Source organism: Castor canadensis, chromosome 5, assembly GCF_047511655.1.
Source record: "Castor canadensis chromosome 5, mCasCan1.hap1v2, whole genome shotgun sequence".
Taxonomy (NCBI): Eukaryota; Metazoa; Chordata; class Mammalia; order Rodentia; family Castoridae; genus Castor; species Castor canadensis.
The window spans coordinates 127,745,696-127,765,392 of record NC_133390.1 but is presented as its reverse complement, the minus strand read 5'-3'; the positions used below and the strand labels follow the sequence as shown (position 1 = coordinate 127,765,392).

Here is a 19,697-nt window from a genome sequence, read left to right as displayed (position 1 = left end):
GTACACTTTTAGTTCATGAAAATTGTAGGAATTTTTCTGTCAGCCATCTGAGTAATAGTTGGCAGAAGCTGATTTGCATTAAAGAAGGGTCTGGAGCAAGATTTATTACAGGATTTTTCAGACATCATCCAAAGGAGGAGCAAGTAGGAAAGGATGTCAGTTATTTTTAGGGACAGTGGCTTCAGTGTGGAACTTGAGAATGAATCAGAAGTCCAGCTAGCCACCTGTGTCTTGGATAAGAAACAGGTTTGTGCTGAAAATAGATTTAAGCTGCAACAAGATGGAGTCTGGTTAAATAAATTAGGTAAAAGTTTAATCTGCTCATTATTTTATCCACAGTTTGTCTTTGGAAAGCATAAGAGATTTTTTTTTTCTTTGAAGTATCAGACATGGACTTCTATGACTTACCACAGAAAAGTAAACAAAAGTAACTGTTATGCAGGATTTATTTGTTAGAATCATAGACTGAAAGCATATTGTTCTTTTTTTGTATAGTGTGTGTGTGTGTTACTGGGGTTTGAACTCAGGACCTACACCTCAAGCTATTCCTAGCCCTTTTTTGTAAGGGGTATTTTTCAAGATAGGGTCCCAAACTATTTGCCTGCGCTGGGTTTGAGTCGTAGTCCTCTTGATATCTGCCTCCTGAGTAGCTAGGATTACAGGCATGAGCCACCAGCACTTGGCTAACTTAGTTCTTAATTTTAATATAGATGATGAAATAATTTGAGCCCAAAGGGTTTTTGTAGGCTTAGTTTTTTCTGCAGGGATTCATATATTGTATTAAATGATTCCTGCAAACAAAACGATACCAATGTATAATCAACCATTCTTTTTTTGTTTGTTTTGGAGGTAGTGAGGTTTGAACTCAGTGCCTTTCACTTATTATACAGAGGGCATAGAATAGGTTTCAGGATAGGGTCCTGCAGGGTACAGGGATAGGTTTCAAGATAGGCACTTTTGAACTGTTTGCTCACGTTGCCTTTGAACTTCGAGATCTACCTGGTCTTTGCCTCCTGAGTAGCTCAGATTATAGGTGTGAGCCACTGGTGCCTGGCTCATAATGTATCTTGCAGCATTTGTTCAGTTACAGAGCAATCCTCATATTAGGACTTGTACATCTGTAGCTTTTGTGTTTTTTTTTTTCCTTTGGTGGGTGGGTATGGATGCTGGGGATCAAACCCAGGGCTCTGTGGATGCTAGGCAAGTGCTTTTCCATTGAGTTACACCCCCAGCACCCTTGCTGTGGTTTTTGTTTGTTTGTTTGTTTGTTTTGTTTTGTGGGACTGGGGTTTGAACTTGCGAAGCAGGCACTCTACAACTTGAGCCACACCTCCGGTCCCCCCATTTTCCTCTGGGTGTTTTGGACACAGGATCTCCAGAATGGAATTATTTGCCTGGTCTGGTCTCGAAATGTGATCTTCCTGATCTCAGCTTCTCAAGTACTTAGAATTATAGGTGTGAGGTACCAGTGCCCTGCACCAAGAGCCTTTTGAGTATGATGTTCCCATGAAGAAGTCTTGATTTCTTGGTATTGGAAAAAGTATTGACAGTACATTTGTAGCTTTACATATAGCAGTGGTTTTCCAATGTTAGCATGTGTCAGAATTATTTGGAGGGCTTATCAAAATGATTGCTGTGCCCCAGAGTTTTTGTTTTCAGTAGGTCTGAGACAGGACCCGGGAATTTGCATTTTGGACACGTTTGTAAGTGGTGCCACTACTTACCTGGGGACTGCTCTTCAGTTTCTTATTACTTTGAATATTGAGGCAAATACACTATTGTTTTAATTTCATTTTGTTTATATTGTGGGGTTGGAGATCAAGACCAGGGCCTTGCACATGCTGGGCATGCACTCTGCCACAGCTAAACCCCCAACCCTCTACCATCAGTTTTTGGAAGATGGACTTCCTCAGAGGGCAGGTAGCAGTAGTTAGGAGCTGAATGTTCTTTGGCTATAATTTGCCTCTTTGATGTATTTCCCAGTATGTAATTCTGTAAAGAAAATTAAAAAAAAAAAATTGTAGTCTTAACTTTTTAACTCAAGTACAAATTGAGGTAAGATTTCTTAACGTACTGTTTTAGAGTATGGTTTGTGTATTCTTGAAGCATAGGAATACAGAATTTAAAAATTATGCGTTTGCCTGGTTTGTCTGAATAGCCATCTGGCTCTCACTTTGGCTCTGGAGTAAAAACTAGTCCCAACATGGCTTTCCCTTTGAGCAGGTTTATGGCAGGAATAGGTTACCCTTGATCTTTACAGCTGGGGGCTGAGTCTTTGATACTTCCTCACTTCATGATGTGAGTGAGACTTATCTTCTTGCTGTACTCTAGATTGGCTCATTGCTGCTGCTGGATCACCACCTAACTCTTCAAGTAAAAAGCCTTTCTTTTCATTTTCTCTCAAAATGCCTGTTCATTTGGAAGCCAAATTCTACTTGGAAAATAGTCTGCTAAGAATATTAATCAACCAGTATTACCTACTTTGAAAACAGGTGTTAGGCTCTAGGAAATAACATTGTTTATCGACTTAAAATTTCTGTTAAATGTTTATAAGATTAAAAAAATAAAAATTTTAATTAGCTTCATTTTATTCCACAGCATATTTCCTTCTCATTAGTTTTGACTAATTTTAATTAGCTTCATTTTATTCCACAGCATATTTCCTTCTCATTAGTTTTGACTACTGTTAATAGATTAAAGTTTTATGTTAGAAATACAGTTTCTAAGGCTTTGAACTTAGCCAAGAGGGAGCTGTCACATCTTGGACTCTTGTTCTAGAGTCCATGATAAGGAAGCTATCTTCAAAGGTGGGAACATGAACTCATATGAGTTATATTTTTCAACTCTGGAGTACTTGTGTTTCTGAGCAAAAAAACCCAAAATACCAGAGTATGGAATGGAAAATGAATTCCAAAGGTAAAACTAAAAATAGGACTAGCATCTCAGATAACATTACTGTTTGTGTTCACTTTATAGTTCATTAGGTAAGTGAAACTTTATAGTTCAGTTAGAACTAATATTTTAGGAAGTTGTGTAATTTAAAAGAATTATGGACACATGACTGAAAGAAGGAGAAATTAAATCTGTAAAAGTGTTACTTTTAGTAGATACTAGCGTTGAAGAAAACATGACTTCTATGCAAACCATTTGATGCATAATGTGTTAGCAGGACCATTTTTACAACCCACTTTTGATTTTGGGAAAATAAACATTTAGAATGCTTTAATGAACAAGAGCTATTAAATTTTGATCAATTTATGGAAGTAGGTTGGAGTTTGTAGAGTATAGAAGTTTCTTCCTTAGATTGTCCAGGAAGAATAATACTAAAGGAGATAGGAGCACTGAGATTTTCTTCTTTATTTGATTGTGTCAATCCTGAGGATTGTGAATTTCTGAGGATCACAGGATAAATCCCAGTCAGACAAAATCTCTTTTTGTCCTTGGCAGCCAAGTGGAAGTGCTTCCACTTGGAAGTTCATTTCATCCACCTCCCCCTGGCTGCTTTTCTTTGGGTTGCTCTTAGGTGATCCTGTGTTTAAATGGTTCTACCAACTACTTCACCCTGAAAAGTCCTCTGTTAATACCTTCAACCAGGATCTCTTTCTGTAGCTCCAGATTTTATATCCACTTGATTATCAACCTGGATATCCACTAGATATCTCAGAGGTACTATATTCAGTTGAACTCTTGATTTTCTCCAACCCTGGTCTTTGCAGTCTTCACCATTGTCAGTTGTCACTCACCACGTGGCAACTATTCTTCAGTTCCTTGACCAAAAATCTGGAGTAATCCTCACCTCTTTCTCTCATACTTTACATCCAATAAAACAGAAAACTCTCCTTTCTGTACTTCCAAAATATCTCCAGTAAATGACCTCTTCTTACCACCCCTACTCCTGCTTTGAAAGGGAGTGACTTTCCCTTTTCAAACTGAAGGACTTAGACTACTCTGAATATTAAAAAGTGATTTGCATTTCTCTCATGGAAATTGAATGACTTTTAATGTAAGTTGGCATTTCCTTCTTTATGAACTTACATGTTCTTTTATTTGCTCATTTTTACCTTGAGGTATACTGGTATTGCTTAGCGATCATGTGAAACTTTATTTATTAGGGAGGTCAGCCCGTTGTGTGTAATGAAAGTCAAAAATACTCCTCCTTGAATTTTTTTGCTTGTCTTGACCAGTCAGAATCCCTAAGTCAAAAGATGTGATATTAAACTTATTGACAGGTGGATACAGATTGCCTTTCAGAAAGACTTTATTGGTTTACATTCTATACATTGTATGAGGTTATTTCTCCACATCTTTGCCTGTTGGGTTGTTATTTATTTTTTATTAAGATATATTTGTTATCCAGAGGGGATTAATTGTGACAATTCCAAATAGGCTTATATTGTACATTTGTTAGATCACCCCCACTAACTGTCCCCCTTAACCCCCTCCCCACCTTACTTAAAGCATTTGCAAGAGGTTTCTTTGTTCCATTTCATAGAAGTATATGAAGTCCATCCACCCTAATGTCCTCACCTTAATCTCCTTCATTCACCCTTTCCATATCCCTCAAGTAACCCCCACATTATACCTATTTTACAGTCCTGTCTTTTGTTATTAATATTTAAGTTGATATTCAGAAGGATTTCTCACGGTATCCCCACTGTAAGTATACTTACTTTGGCTCTTTCGACCCCTGCCATTGCTCTCCCTTACCCTTTTACCTCCCACCACCCATTTTTCTTTTCTTTTCTTTTTTTTTTTATTTTATTATTCATATGTGCATACAAGGCTTGGGTCATTTCTCCCCCCTGCCCCCACCCCCTCCCTTACCACCCACTCTGCCCCTTCCTCTCCCCCCTTCCCCCTTAATACCCAGCAGAAACTATTTTGCCCTTATCTCTAATTTTGTTGAAGAGAGAGTATAAGCAATAATAGGAAGGAACAAGGGTTTTTGCTGGTTGAGATAAGGATAGCTATACAGGGAGTTGACTCACATTAATATCCTGTGCGTGTGTGTTACCTTCTAGGTTAATTCTTTTTGATCTCACCTTTTCTCTAGTTCCTGGTCCCCTTTTCCTGTTGGCCTCAGTTGCTTTTAAGGTATCTGCTTTAGTTTCTCTGCATTAAGGGCAACAAATGCTAGCTAATTTTTTAGGTGACTTACCTATCCTCACCCCTCCCTTGTGTGCTCTCACTTTTATCAGGTGCTCAAAGTCCAATCCCGTTGTTGTGTTTGTCCTTGATCTAATGTCCGATTTTTGGTCTTTTGGGCCAGGCTAACCTCGCTCAGAATGATGTTCTCTAATTCCATCCATTTACCAGCGAATGATAACATTTCATTCTTCTTCATGGCTGCATAAAATTCCATTGTGTATAAATACCACATTTTCTTAATCCATTTGTCAGTGGTGGGGCATCTTGGCTGTTTCCATAACTTGGCTATTGTGAATAGTGCTGCAATAAACATGGGTGTGCAGGTGCCTCTGGAGTAACCTGTATCACAATCTTTGGGGTATATCCCTAAGAGTCCACCACCCATTTTTCAATAGCTTTCAGCAAACCTCTACCTTCGCAGATGTTTTATGATATTGTTGATGCTCTGTCATTCTCGTTTCCTTTCTCTCCTTCCCTGAGTTCCATAAAGTAGTTCCACTATTACAAACATGTTCTACATATGAGTTTGTGTGTGGTCATGTTTGTTTTTGTGTATATGCTTATCTTTTGGATCTGTCTTCCACATATGAGAGATAACACATAGCCTTTGCATTTCTGAACCTGGCTTACTGAACATTATGTCTTCCAGTTACATCCATTTACTTTCAGACTACATGCTATTATTCCTTATGGCTGAGTAAAACTCCATTTTGTATGTGTATGTGTGTGTGTATCTCACATTTTCTTGATCCATTTTTCAGTTGTAGGGCATCTGGGTTGTTTCCATAGCTTGGCTATTGCGAATAGTGCTGTGATGAATACAGCTATACAGTGTCTCTCTTGTACCATGACTTATGTTCTTTTAGGTAGATGCCTAGGAGCAGTATCACTGAATTATGTGGCAGTTCTTTCTTTAGCTTTTTGGGGAATCTACATACTGCTTTCCATAATGGTTGTACTAACTTGCATTCCCACCAACAGTGTATAATGATTCCTGTTTCACCACGTCCTCCCCAGCATTTGTTGTTATTATCCTTGAATATGGCCATTCACTGGGTAAGATGAAACCTTAGTGTAGTTTTGATTTGCATTTCTTATAGCCAGGGAAGTTGAACACTTCTTCATGTATTTACTGGCCATTTGTACTTCTTCCTTTGAAATTTTCCTATTTAATTCATGTGCCCATTTCTTCATTGGGATGTTGAGTTTTTAGAGTTCCCTATAGATTCTGGATATTAGTCCTTTATCAGATGAATAGCTGGCAAAGATTTTTCTCCCATTCGGCGTGCAGTCTCTTGAGTCTAGTCACTCTTTTGCAGCATAAAAGCTTTTTAGTTTGATGCAGTCCCATTTGTTCATTCTTTCTCTTAGATGTTGAGCCTTGAGTTCTTAGGGAGTCATTCCCTATTCCTGTCTGTTCCAGTATATTTCCTACTACATCCTATAGTTGTTTCAAAGTTTCAGGCCTTATATTAAGGACTTTGAGAGGTGTGTCGTGTGTGGTGTTTCCAGTTAACTTTTCTCCTGTTAGGTTTACTTTTTGTCTATTCCCTGTTTACTGTTCTGCTTGGTCAAAGGGTTTATTATTTATTGTATCATTCTGTCTCACTCTTAATTTCTTCAGTGTGTAAGAGTCCTTTAAGTATTTTCTGCAGTGCTGGCTTGGTAGTCACAAATTTCTTTAGTTTTTGCTTGTTGTAGAAGGTCTTAATTTCTCTTTCAATTAGGAGGGATAATTTTGCTGGAATAGACTAATCTAGGTTGACAGTTGTTTTCTTTCTGGGCCTGAAATATGTCTTTCCATGACCTTCCTGCATTTAGTTTGTGTGGAGAAATCTGCTATTACTCTAATGGGTTTGCTTTTATATGCAACTTGTCTTTTATCTTTTTTCAGCTTTCAGTACTTTTTCTTAGTTCTGAATGTTGAATGTTTTGATTATGATATATCTGGGGGTGTTTCTTTTTTGGTACTGATGGTTTGGTGTTCTGTAAGCTTCCTGTTCCTAGATGGTCCTACTTTCTCAAAGTTGGGAAAGTTTTCAGCTATTATTTTATTGAAAAGGTTATCTGTACCTTTAGTTTGTATCTCTTGTCCTTCTGTACCCATTATTTGTAGATTTGGTTTTTTCATGATGTCTTGCGTGTTCCATTCATATTTTCTTAGGATTTCACCAAGCTTTTGATTGAGATTTTTATTTGGTATATTGAGCTGTTCATTTCAGATGGATTCTTTTTCAGGATTTCTGTATCTTTATTGAGTTCCTGTTTCATATCCTGCATAGTATTCTTAATTTTGTTCATCTGTTTGAATTCTCTTTGAGCTGTTTTCGTTGTTTATTTAATGCGCTCTTTGAGATGACACGCTAGCTTTTGTGTCTCTTCTTTGAACTCATTAATCATCCTTTCTATTATTTTTTGGAATTCAATATTTGATATTTCCTTCTCTTCACTGGTGTTTAGATCCTTAGTGGTAGAGTTGGCTTTTGAAGGGGAGCTGTTGCCTTGCTGCTTTATGTTTCTGTGTTGAGATTTACACATCCGGGGTTTTTGGTTTGGGGTTCCAGTCCCTTGTGCCCCTGTGGTTGGGGTTTTATGAGGGATTGCGCAGGACTGGGTGGTGGTTTAGCTCTGGTGTGTTTTCTTGTCTCATAATGGAGGGGAGAGTAGTGGCTCAATATCAATGCCTTTAGCTTCTTATTCTCAGGATGTTCCACATGGGGAAAGAAGGCTTAGCTGCTAAAGCTGTCACAGTTATTGAACTGCAGCCTTGAAGTTGCAGTAATCTCTGATGAAGATCAGTTATTGCTACTGTTCCAGTATGTTTGATTTTCTGTTGGAGCAAAGATGAATCTTTGTGGTCCTGGAAGGCCAAAGGTTGTCAGAGTTGTGATGGGACAGAAACAGAGGAAAAGATCTAGTGGGTAATACGAGGTAAAAAGTTTATTTTGTAGGAGGGAGTGGTGACTGAGCTAATATAAGATGTTAATTAAGAGGCAGACTAGACTGCAAAAAACTGAAACTAGATCCATGTATATCACCCTATACCAATATTAACTCAAAATGGATCAAGGACCTTAATATCAGACCACAAACTCTTAAGTTGATACAGGAAAGAGTAGGAAATACTCTGGAGTTAGTAGGTATAGGTAAGAACTTTCTCAACGAAACCACAGCAGCACAGCAACTAAGAGATGGCATAGATAAGTGGGACCTCATAAAGCTAAAAAGCTTCTGTTCATCAAAAGAAATGGTCTCTACACTGAAGAGAACACCCACAGAGTGGGAGAAAATATTTGCCAGCTATACATCAGACAAAGGACTGATAACTAGAATATATAGGGAACTTAAAAAACTAAATTCTCCCAAAACTAATGAACCAATAAAGAAATGGGCAAGTGAACTAAACAGAACTTTCTCAAAAGAAGAAATTCAAATGGCCAAAAAACACATGAAAAAATGCTCACCATCTCTAGCAATAAAGGAAATGCAAATTAAAACCGCACTAAGATTCTACCTCACCCTGTTAGAATAGCCATCATTAGCAACACCACCAACAACAGGTGTTGGCGAGGATGCGGGGAAAAAGGAACCCTCTTACACTGTTGGTGGGAATGTAAACTAGTACAACCACTCTGGAAAAAAATTTGGAGGCTACTTAAAAAGCTAAACATTGATCTACCAAAAGACTGTGACACAGGTTACTCCAGAGGCACCTGCACACCCATGTTTATTGTGGCACTATTCACAATAGCCAAGTTATGGAAACAGCCAAGATGCCCCACCACTGACGAATGGATTAAGAAAATGTGGTATCTATACACAATGGAATTTTATGCAGCCATGAAGAAGAACGAAATGTTATCATTCGCTGGTAAATGGATGGAATTAGAGAACATCATTCTGAGTGAGGTTAGCCTGGCCCAAAAGACCAAAAATCTTATGTTCTCCCTCGTATGTGGACATTAGATCAAGGGCAAACACAACAATGAGATTGGACTTTGAGCACATGATAAAAGTGAGAGCACACAAGGGAGGGGTGAGGATAGGTAAGACACCTAAAAAATTAGCTAGCATTTGTTGCCCTTAACGCAGAGAAACTAAAGCAGATACCTTAAAAGCAACTGAGGCCAACAGGAAAAGGGGACCAGGAACTAGAGAAAAGGGTAGATCAAAAAGAATTAACCTAGAAGGTAACACACACGCACAGGATATTAATGTGAGTCAACTCCCTGTATAGCTATCCTTATCTCAACCAGCAAAAACCCTTGTTCCTTCCTATTATTGCTTATACTCTCTCTTCAACAAAATTAGAGATAAGGGCAAAATAATTTCTGCTGGGTATTGAGGGGGAAGGGGGGAGAGGGAGGGGCAGAGTGGGTGGTAAGGGAGGGGGTGGGGGCAGGGGGGAGAAATGACCCAAGCCTTGTATGCACATATGAATAATAAAATAAAAAAAAAAAGAAAAAGAAAAGAGGCAGACTAGATGTGTAGAAGAGATAATGTAGGTAATAAAATAGGGGAGAAATGGGAGGAGAACTCCATGGAACTGAAAAAAAAATTTTGGGAATCCCTTTATCAAAATTATTGATAGTGAAGGAGAATTGTGGGAGGGTAGACAAAGAGGAAGGAAATTGACAGCTAGGGAGTATGGTGGTTGACAAGTAGAAAGTATGAATTGGGGAGGGTGGTAGAAAGGGGAGGAGAAGAGATGGTTTAGGATTGTACACTTAAAGGTGGTTTATGTGGGTCTTGTGAGTGCCTTCAGTGAGGGTAGGGAGGGAGGTAAGGCAAAAGAGGGAATTGGGGAGCAAGAAGGCAAAACCACTGTTGGAATGTATATAAAAAAGAAAAAAAAACAGCTGAAAGTAAGAGAGTGAAAGAGTTACATCACAGTTTTGGCAGCATTGGGCAAAACTTCTGTGTGAAAATTGCAAGTTATCTATTGCTGTTGCTCTTCCCCCACCCCTCTGTGTCTAGTCTTTCAGTCCACTAGAAGGCTAGCTAAATTTGATACCTGCCTCTGGGTTGGCATCTGGTTGTAGAGCGAGGGGTATTTGCAGATCTAACTCTTTGGAGTTTGTACTGATCACTGGCCTGCCTCAACTAATTCACACCCCTTCCTATCTCTCAAGGTCCCCAGAACTTACAGACTATAGTTATGCACCAAGCGCAGGGTTTTGTTCAGATGTCTTTCAGCCTCTGGTAGGGTTGAAGGCGCAGCTCCCTGGTAGTAGTGCTGCCATATTGTGACCTGTTTTCTGTGACCTCTGTGGGCTGTTGCTGGGTTCCAGTAAATTTTCCCTATTGGGTACCTGTTTCTTGGCAGGCCTTCTGCTGGTGCTCTCACAAGCTCAAATGGGGGTCTCTCCAGCAGCAGTGGGAATTGAGTTGTTGGGCTTCAGGTGGGTGGGGAGGATGCTTGCCCTCTAGGGAAGTTTGCTGCAGCTCCAGAGAGGGCTTTTGTTCCAGCATGCAGCACTGACTGGCTCAACTTCTGCTTACCAGGCCCTCAGCAAATGGCCCACTGGGTGCCTTTGTTGTTTGTGTACTGACGTTCTACATGCAGTTCTTTTTTTTTTTTTTTTTTTTTTGTGCAGTACTGGGACTTGAACTCAGGTCCTTCACCTTGAGCCACTGTACCAGCCCAGTTTTTTGTGATAGGGTTTTTCAAGATAAGGTCTCGCAAACTATTTGCGAGAGTGTTGATTTTTAATTAATTAAACATTTGTGGTTGATCTGATAATATGCACAAACATTTCATTAATTTTTTTTCATAATTTCTTATGGGGTTGAGTGTAATTTTAAATGTCTAATGGTATATTTTTTCAAAACTATTTATTTAAAATTTATTTCTTACTGTTTTCTGAGTTTGAGCCCACTGTTACTTGTGCTATAGATTTCTTTTTCCAGTCAGTCTTAGTTTAACTTTTAAAAAAATTGTCTTGCTATACAAATATTTTTTAGTGTTAATCTCTCAATCTGGTGGTGAATTTAAAGAATATTTCTTAGTAACATACTACGTATATCTGTCTTCTGTCTCTTTTGAGTAATTTTGTTGTATTTTGATAATCCTTTATTGATAATCCTATGCTCTTGGACCCTTTGTATATCTTTCTATAAGCCCATGGTTGTGTGACTAGGATATTGCTAGTTAAACTATAGAAGTCCAAACTTTGTGTGGTACTTAGAAGCCTTCTTCAGTTTCTGTTCACTTTTATGCATGACAAATTATACTGTCATTTTTCTTAATAACTTTGTGGGGTTAGAGTATACTTAATTTTTTTTTTGTAGCAGCTTATTTTCCTAAATGTCTAAATTGAAGGATAAATCTATTTGTGTGCTTTTTGTGTGTGTGTGTGTGACACTAAGGAATCATTGACAGATGTGAATTAACACAGGGGAAAAGGATTGAAGTTGGCCTTAGTCCACACACACATCTGTGTACTGATGTCCACAATACCATTCATAGTAGCCAAGAAGTACATCTATTGAAAAATGGATACAGAAAGTTTAGGCTGTTCATGTAGTAGAATAATATTTGGCAAGAAAAAGGAATGAATTTATGTTAAGTAAAAGGACTTAGTCCTCCAAACCCTATCATGTAAATAAAATTCTATTTATACTAAATGCCCAGAGTATGTAAGTCCCTAAAGATAGAAGGGGGGGCCATTACTAGGGTTGAACTCGGGGCCTTGTACTTGCTAGGTAGGCTTTCTGCCACTTGAACCATGCTCCTAACCCTAGAAATGGAAAAGTAGATCAGTGATTGCAAGGGGGTGAGGTTGGGTGGGAAGTGACTGCTAACGAGTTTGGGTTTCTTTCAGGATGATAAAAATGTTTTAAAACTGTTAGTGGTAGTGGTTATACAACTCTGAATATACTAAAAAACCAATGAGTTATAAAAAAGGGATGTATTTTAGAGTATAAATTATATCTCAAAGTTATTATAGAAATTAGTCTCAAGCCAGGTGCCAGTGGCTCACGCCTGTAATCCTGCCTATTCAGGAGGCTGAGATAAGGAGGATCGGTGTTCAAAGCCAGCCTTGGGCAGATAGTTTACAAGACTCTATCTCAAAAAAAATACCATCACAAAAGAAAGGGCTGGTGGAGTGGCTCAAGCAGTAAGAGCACCTGTCTAGCAAGCATGAGGCCCTGAGTTCAAACACAGGTGCCACAAAAAATTAGACTCAGATAATGCTTATGTGCATAATAAAAATTTCAGTGTAAGAGTGGCAGATGAAAATAAATTGACAGAAACTCTTCAGTTTTTTTTAATAATATAAGAAGGAAAGGGTGGTATGATCTGCAAGGAAGGGAAAGGTCAACCTGAATTTGCTTTCCTAGAAAGTTGACAAATTAACATCATATAGTTGTATGCTCTGAAAGTTAAATTATGTTGAATGAATAGAGTAATGTTCTTTGATAAATGTTTTTGATTCATAATTTCTTTAAATTAGGTCAGTCTTATGAAATTCGGATGCTGGATAATCGGAAAATGGGAGATATGCCTGAGATCAGTGGAAAATTAGTAAAGGTAAGAGCAGTCTATTTTAGTCCTTAACAGATACTGCAATGATTGGATAAAGTGACAGTTCTACTGCAAGCGTTTTTGTTAAAAATTTTGATATTTCAGCCAGGTACTAGTGGCTTAAGCCTGTAATACTAGCTGTTTGGAAGGCTGAGATTTGGAGGATCATGGTTTGAGTCCAGCCCAGACAAATAGTTCAGGACACCCATCTCCAAAATAACCAAAATAAAATGGACTTGAGGTGTGGTTCAAGTGGTAGAGCTCCTGTTTTGCAAACGTGAAGCCTTGAGGTCAAACCCCAGTTCCACAAACAAACAAAAAAAGAAATTAACATTTTTTTTAAGGGCTGTGGAGTGGCTCAAAGTGGTAGAGTGCCTGCCTAACAAATGTGAGGTCCTGAGTTCAAACCCCAGTCCTGTCAAAAACATTTTTTTAAAATTTCCTTTAGGAAGTAATGACTATATTGAAACTTTAAACTTTTCTGAGCCATATTTTGTTTATGTGTAAAATGGAAATTGCAGTTGTTACTGGGAACCAAGTTACAAGTTACAGGAGAACAAAACTCTTCACAACAAAAAGTATAAACTCCTCTCCAAAAGTAGAAGACAATGTGAGGGGAAATGTAAATGTTAACCTAAAACTTTAAAAATCCATGGGGTGACGAAATGGCTAGAGTGCCTGCCTAGCAAGCGTGAGGCCCTAAGTTCAAACCCCAGTATGGAAAAAAAAAAACCCAAAAACCCACACAACTTACTCCTTAAAATTTCATTAAATGTAACTTGAAATGTTTACCCTAGTGATGGATCTGAATGAGGAAATCAGTCACCCCAGGTTTAGGAAGCATAGCCATTGTCCAGCCTTTAAAGATAATTTCTTCAGAACCATCCTTGCCCTCCCCAGGGTTATGCATGGCAGGTTCTTCTACCATTCGCCTCTCATGCACTGGGCTAGTTATAAAATCCATAGCATTATAGGGCAAAGTTCATGGAAGAAGCTCATTTGGGGAAAGGTAAAACTTCAAATGTCAGCAAGAGTCCAGCAAGCATAATTCTCTTGATCTACTTATTCATCTTCCCACAGAATGGCATATCATGGCCCTGGTGTTGCTGGGCCCTCAGTATAGAGAGGTATTCCATCTTTTTGAGGAAAAGGCGGCCATGTGGCGGGTATGGGTACTTGGACTGCTTTGTGATCAAGGCAGTTTGAATTTGCCATGCTAACTGGGACAGAGCTGCTTGCACCTAGAGACCTAAGATGAGAGCCTTTGGGGTACCACAGTGCCCCTGTCACTCCTGGGGGTAGGAAATTCCAATCCTACAGAAGGTTGAGCCTAGATATTTCCCTGCTCTATAAGGAAGAAATAGGGGATCTGGTCCCTGCTGGATGGTTGTCCTGACAACTCAGACTTAGCTCCCAGATTTCCCCTTTAAACTGTTGGGGCTTATAACTTGGAAGAGCAGGAGAAAGTTTATGTGCCCATTCCCACAGTTAGTATCTGCATTTTGAGTCTGTTTTTATATGCCCAATCGGGTTGGTCATTCCCATAAGGAATGAGTTCGATTTTTTTTTCCCCTTTGGCATTCTGGCTTGTAGAAAACAGCAATTAGAGCCACTTTTTTTTTTTTTTTTGGCAGTGCTGGGGTTTGAACTCAGGGCCTACTACACACCTTGAGCCATTCCACCACCCTTTTTTGTGAAGAGGTTTTATTTTTCAAGATAGGGTCTTGCAAACTATCTGCCTGGGCTGGCTTCGAATCTTGATCCTCGTGATCTCTGCTCATGAGTAGCTAGGATTATAGGCATGACCCACTGGTGCCTGGCTAGATCCACTGTTTTAAAAAGGCCATCAGTGTTCACAGTAAGCAGCCCTACTCCCTGCCTGTATTTTACTTTACTCAAATGATACCTATTCATGGGTTTATCAAGGAGCCAAACTAACAGCTCTCCAGTCCCAGTACCTAGGAAGCTTAGAAATGTTGGGGATTCTCTCAGCATCCTCTTTTTCTAGCTGGATAGTTGCCTCCTAGGTCACCTTTGGGTAAATTTGCCAGTTGTATTACTTACTCGTTAAAATTAAATTGAAGTTTTTCTGCCTCTTCCTCCTTTTCCTGCTATCCTTGCCTCTCCTCCCTCCCCCAGTAATATATGTATATATACATATTTATATATGTTAAAGGAGAGAAGTGGGTGTATTCTTCTGCCAGTGTGAAAGTTAAATTTGATTATTGTAACATGCTGGTTTTCTTTTTAATACCTGTGTGAAAGGGTTGGAAAATAGTTAAAATTGTATATTCTGTAATAAAATTGAATAGGACTTGATGAATCCTGTGTTGAGGTCTTTAAAACTGGGTATCTAAAAAATGGTAGAACAATTTTTAATCTTACCATGGCAAATTGTGAATACCCATAAGTAGAGACAATGGTATAATGAATGTATCTGTCATTTGCTAGTCTATGAAAAATACAGTATCATGAGTTCTCGTGGTAAGTTCTCTTCTCAACCTAATCAACAATTTGCCATTCAGTGAGACTTAGTGCTTAAAATACTTTTGAAAAACTAGTTAGAATGTCAGTCAGATTAACTTGGGATGTCAGGGTTAATCAGTTAATTTGTTGAACTTCCTTAGACTTACTTCCATATTAAAACATGTAAATTGCTGGGTGTGGTGGTACACTCAGAGGATGAGGCAGAAGGATTGTGAATTTGAGATTAGTCTTGGCTATAAAGCCAGATTCTTTTCTCAACAAAACAAAACAAAACAAAAAGTAGAAACAACTAATACACATGATTAATGAAGAAATAAAGACATAGTGACATTTCATCATGAGATAATGAGCTGTTGATATAGAGAAACCATCCAGCTACAAGTGCACAGTGAAAGTTTTGCTGACATCACAGCATACATAAACATTTAGCCCACTGATTGAAAAGGGTTAATTTGAAAAGGCTTTTTTGTTGTTGTTGCTGTTGTTGATGGTACTGGGGTTTAGAACTCAGGGCTTTGTGCTTGCTAGGCAGCCACTCTACCACTTGAGCCACACCTCCAGTCCTGAAAAAGCTTTTACTTCCAGCCCATCTTCTATTTGATAAACCACGTTTGATTTTTGTGAGGTGTGCCAGGATACATCCAGTTATGTCCTGAGAGCTTACCTAAGATTCAGAACTGCTGCGTCTTTTACTACTAAGAACTATAGTATGAATTTCCTGGAATCCACTTCCTTCTATAGTCTTTTGGAGTTTTATTTTCTGGCCCTGTGATCTTCAGTTATACTACTTAAATTTGGGGTACTCTTGGGAATCCAATGGTATGTTGTCAAAGGTACTTTGGAACTTTTTCCTGAACATATTTAGTAATCTGCTTTTTTCTACTTGTGTTTAGATTTGTTTGTTTGTTTTGGTGTGACTTGGGATGAACTCAGGGCTTTATACTTAGAAAGCATGCACTCTACCACTTGAGCCACATCTCCAGTCTGTTTTGCTCTGGTTATTTTTGGAAATAGGTTCTTGGAACTGTTTGCCTGGGTTGGCCTCGAACAGTGTTCCTCATGATCTCAGCCTTCCAAGTAGCTAGGATTACAGGTGTAAGCTACTGGCGCCTTTGTGACAGGGTCTTACTTTGTAGCCAGACTGACCTCAGACTTGTTATGCATCCCAAACTGACTTCAAACTTGTGGTTCCCTGGCGTTAGCCTCCTGAGTACTAAGTGTGCACCACCAGGTCTGGCTCTACTTGCTTTTTGTCTTATTAGTTGGGCCCCTTCATCTATTGCTAGTTTTGTAAGTATAACTAGTCTCCTGTTAGACCCAACTTGCAGCTAACAATTTTCTCTCTTTCAGCTTCATTTAAAATTTCTTTTCTTTCTCTTTTCTTTGGTGCTACTGGGGTTTGAACTCAGGGCCTTACACCCTTAGCCATTTTTGCTTTGGTTATTTTTGTTATAGGGTCTCTGGTTTATGCCCAGGCAGGCCTGAATATGATCTTATTTATGCTTTCCGCATAGCTGGGATGACAGGTGCCCACCATTACTCCCAGTTTTTTCTGTTAAGGTGGAAGTGTCTTGGACTTTTTTGCCTGTGCTGGTCTTCAACCTTGATCCTCCCAATCTCCATCTCCCAAATAGCTAGGATTATAAGTGTGAGCCACCTGGTTAATAGACAGACATTGTGTTTTCTTAACTTTGGCCGCTCTTTTCATTGCCTTACTATCTTAGCCTTTTTGTAATAGGACTTAGTAAAACTGGTAAGTCTGTTTATATTCCTATATTATTTTCACCTTAATGTGTGAATTTAGTCAGGTTACTGAACATAGAAGAATCAAAATTAGGACATTTTCTGTGTGCTTTCTTCTGAGAGAAACTAGCTTTCAAGCCCATGCACCATCACAAAGGGGTTTGTTGCTTGCCATTGTGAAGTGGTTGCTGGTGGATATCTAGGCAGGCTCCACAGTGATGGTACCCATCACTTTTAAATGGTTTCCTGCTATGTTTTGGATAGTATTTAAAGCGTGGGGAAAGCAGAGGTACTAGAGTATCTATATGTATGGCTAACAAATGATTTCCTTTTCAAACCAGTAATGTCTATGAAAATATAATTATCCTATTGCATAATAGTCTTAGAAAGTTACTTACGTGTCAGAAACATTAATTGGTTAAAATCTGGTGTCTGGATGCAGTTTGATCACTTATCACTCTGTTCTTAGAATGAAATAGTAGTTGTTGTCCCAAACTTATGGGAGCTTAAAGAGGCATGGATGAAGAATGTAGAATTGCCCTAGAGTTTGGGCAGTAGATTAAAAGCCTTCCCTAGGAATTTGAGTGTTGAGGTAAAACTTTTCTGTGTTTTTTGTTTTTTTGTTTTTTTTTTATTTAATTTGCTCACTTTAGATAATCTCACTTGCAAGTTAGAGAGTTAAGAATATATTTAGGTTTCCTTTTAGGGAAAATGGATGGGTGTGCGTGTTTGCCAATTGGCTGATAGAATGTTTTTAAAAAATTCAATGATTAGTATTATTTTGTTGTTATTTTTGAGATCAGGGTCTTGTTATACAGCCCAGACTGGACAAACTTCAGATTCTCCTGCCTCAGCCTCCTGAATACTGGAATTACACACACTATGCATTACTGCTTTAAATCAACACAGTTTTACCAGTTTGCCTGAGGAATCTCTGTCTCTTTATAATACCTTTTCACTTTCATAATTCTGTGTGCTTCTGGCACTTTCTTCATAGAAGTATAATTCTTGCTCACTGGTTTTATATGCATGTACCTTGATGTTGAATTACAATATCAAATTCTTGTATAAAATTTATACCTAAGTAACCATCTTACTTGTGTTTTGCATTAAATAAGGGTATCATAATTCAGTTGTCCAAGAGCAGAAAAGTTCACAGATGGACTGTTTAAAACAGAATCTGTTTTTGTGTGCTCATCTGCTATAAGTTACTACATCAGAAGTGAAAATGCTTCTGCATTTTAGTTGGAGTGATTCAAATGTACTCATTTTCCCCACTTGTTCCATAGAGCATCATAAGGGTTGTATTCCATGACAGACGGCTACAGTATACAGAGCATCAACAACTTGAAGGTTGGAAGTGGAATCGCCCAGGAGACAGACTTCTTGATTTAGGTACAGGTAGTGGTCAAAAGACCATGGAAATGGTGGCAATTTTTAGCTCTGCCTGTTAGTGTTTTGGTACCACATGCTACTAATTATATGGGAAAAGTTTTGGTGTTAGTAGATCCCATGCCTTGAGAATTGTTTTATGGTTAAAAAGTGAAGTAGCTTTTTGGTGCTAAACTAACCTAAGCAAGGAATTTTATGATTTTGAAACTATTTACTCTTCAGTTGGCACCATTCATCACTTTTGGTGGGAAGGCGGCACTGGAGTTTGAACTCAGGACTTCACACTTGCTAGGCAGGCACTCTTAATGCTTGAGCCACTCTGTCAAGCCCCATCGCATTCTTAATAAAATGAGATACAAATGGTGGGAGAAACTGTGATTCTCATTAGCTGGATTTTGATATTGAAGATAAGGTTGACTATGGAGAACACTGAAGGAAGAGTTCAACATGCGTGTAATTATTTTTTTAGAATACTAAGTTGTAAGTGTTTTTGTGTTTTGGGCTTTTTTTTTTTTTTTAAGCTGAGGTCTTGCTATGCTGCTGAGACTGATCTTGAACTCTTGGGCTCAAAACATCCCTCAGCTTCAGCCTCCCAAGTAACTGGAGCTACAGGCATGTGCCACCATACTTGCCTAAGTTACAACTTTTTAAATTAAGGTGGACACATTTTTATTTAACTTCTTTTTCAACATACAGATATTCCAATGTCTGTGGGAATTATTGACACAAGAACAAATCCAAGCCAGTTAAATGCTGTGGAATTTCTGTGGGACCCTGCAAAACGCACATCTGCTTTCATTCAGGTTTGACTTTTTATATTATTAGAAGCATACTGACCCAGTCATTTAGAAGGTAATGGTGAGATTCAATTCTTGACTTAAGGAAGCATTTTTTAAAAATCCTTACTTATAAAATGTCTTGTAACGTCTCTTTTTTTTTAGCATATGCTGTCAAAATTGGTTTGTTCTAATAAATTTATCGTTATAGTCATATGAAGACTGGTAATGCAAAGCATTGTTCAGAGTCAGTTTTTATTATTGCTAGCCAATCACAATAATTGAAATTTCTGTTTTTCATAAGATGTATGCTTCATGTATATCTCTTGAACAGAACTTGCCCTTTAAAATATGATTGGAAAAAGTTTGAGGTTGTTTTTTTTTTGGGTGGTACAAAGGCTTGAACTCAGGGCCTCACATTTGCTAGACATGTGCTCTACTGCTTGAGCTACTCTGCCAGACCCAAAGTTTGAGGTTTTAATATCGGCCTAGCATTATTTAAAACTTTTTTTTTTTTTTTTTTGGTAGTATTGGGTTTTGAACTCAGGGCCTCACTGCTTGCTAGGCAGGCACTCTACTAGTTGAACCATGCTTTGCTTTGCTTTGCTTATTTTTTAGGTTGG

General features: G+C 38.5%; 1 protein-coding gene across 4 annotated transcripts in view; it reads left to right on the top strand.

Annotated features, from left to right (window-relative positions):
• The window catches only part of Ubp1 (upstream binding protein 1), a 54,076-nt gene that overhangs the window by 12,544 nt on the left and 21,835 nt on the right, over positions 1–19,697 (top strand). For all 4 annotated transcript variants that reach the window (XR_002213041.2, XM_074074078.1, XM_020174984.2 and 1 more), the window contains 3 exons: positions 12,606–12,682; positions 18,196–18,301; positions 18,995–19,101. Coding sequence is in view for 3 of the 4 variants with exons in the window: in XM_074074078.1 (XP_073930179.1) it covers positions 12,606–12,682; positions 18,196–18,301; positions 18,995–19,101 (290 nt within the window). In the remaining variant the exon portion in view is untranslated. The remainder of the gene's footprint in view (positions 1–12,605; positions 12,683–18,195; positions 18,302–18,994; positions 19,102–19,697) is intronic.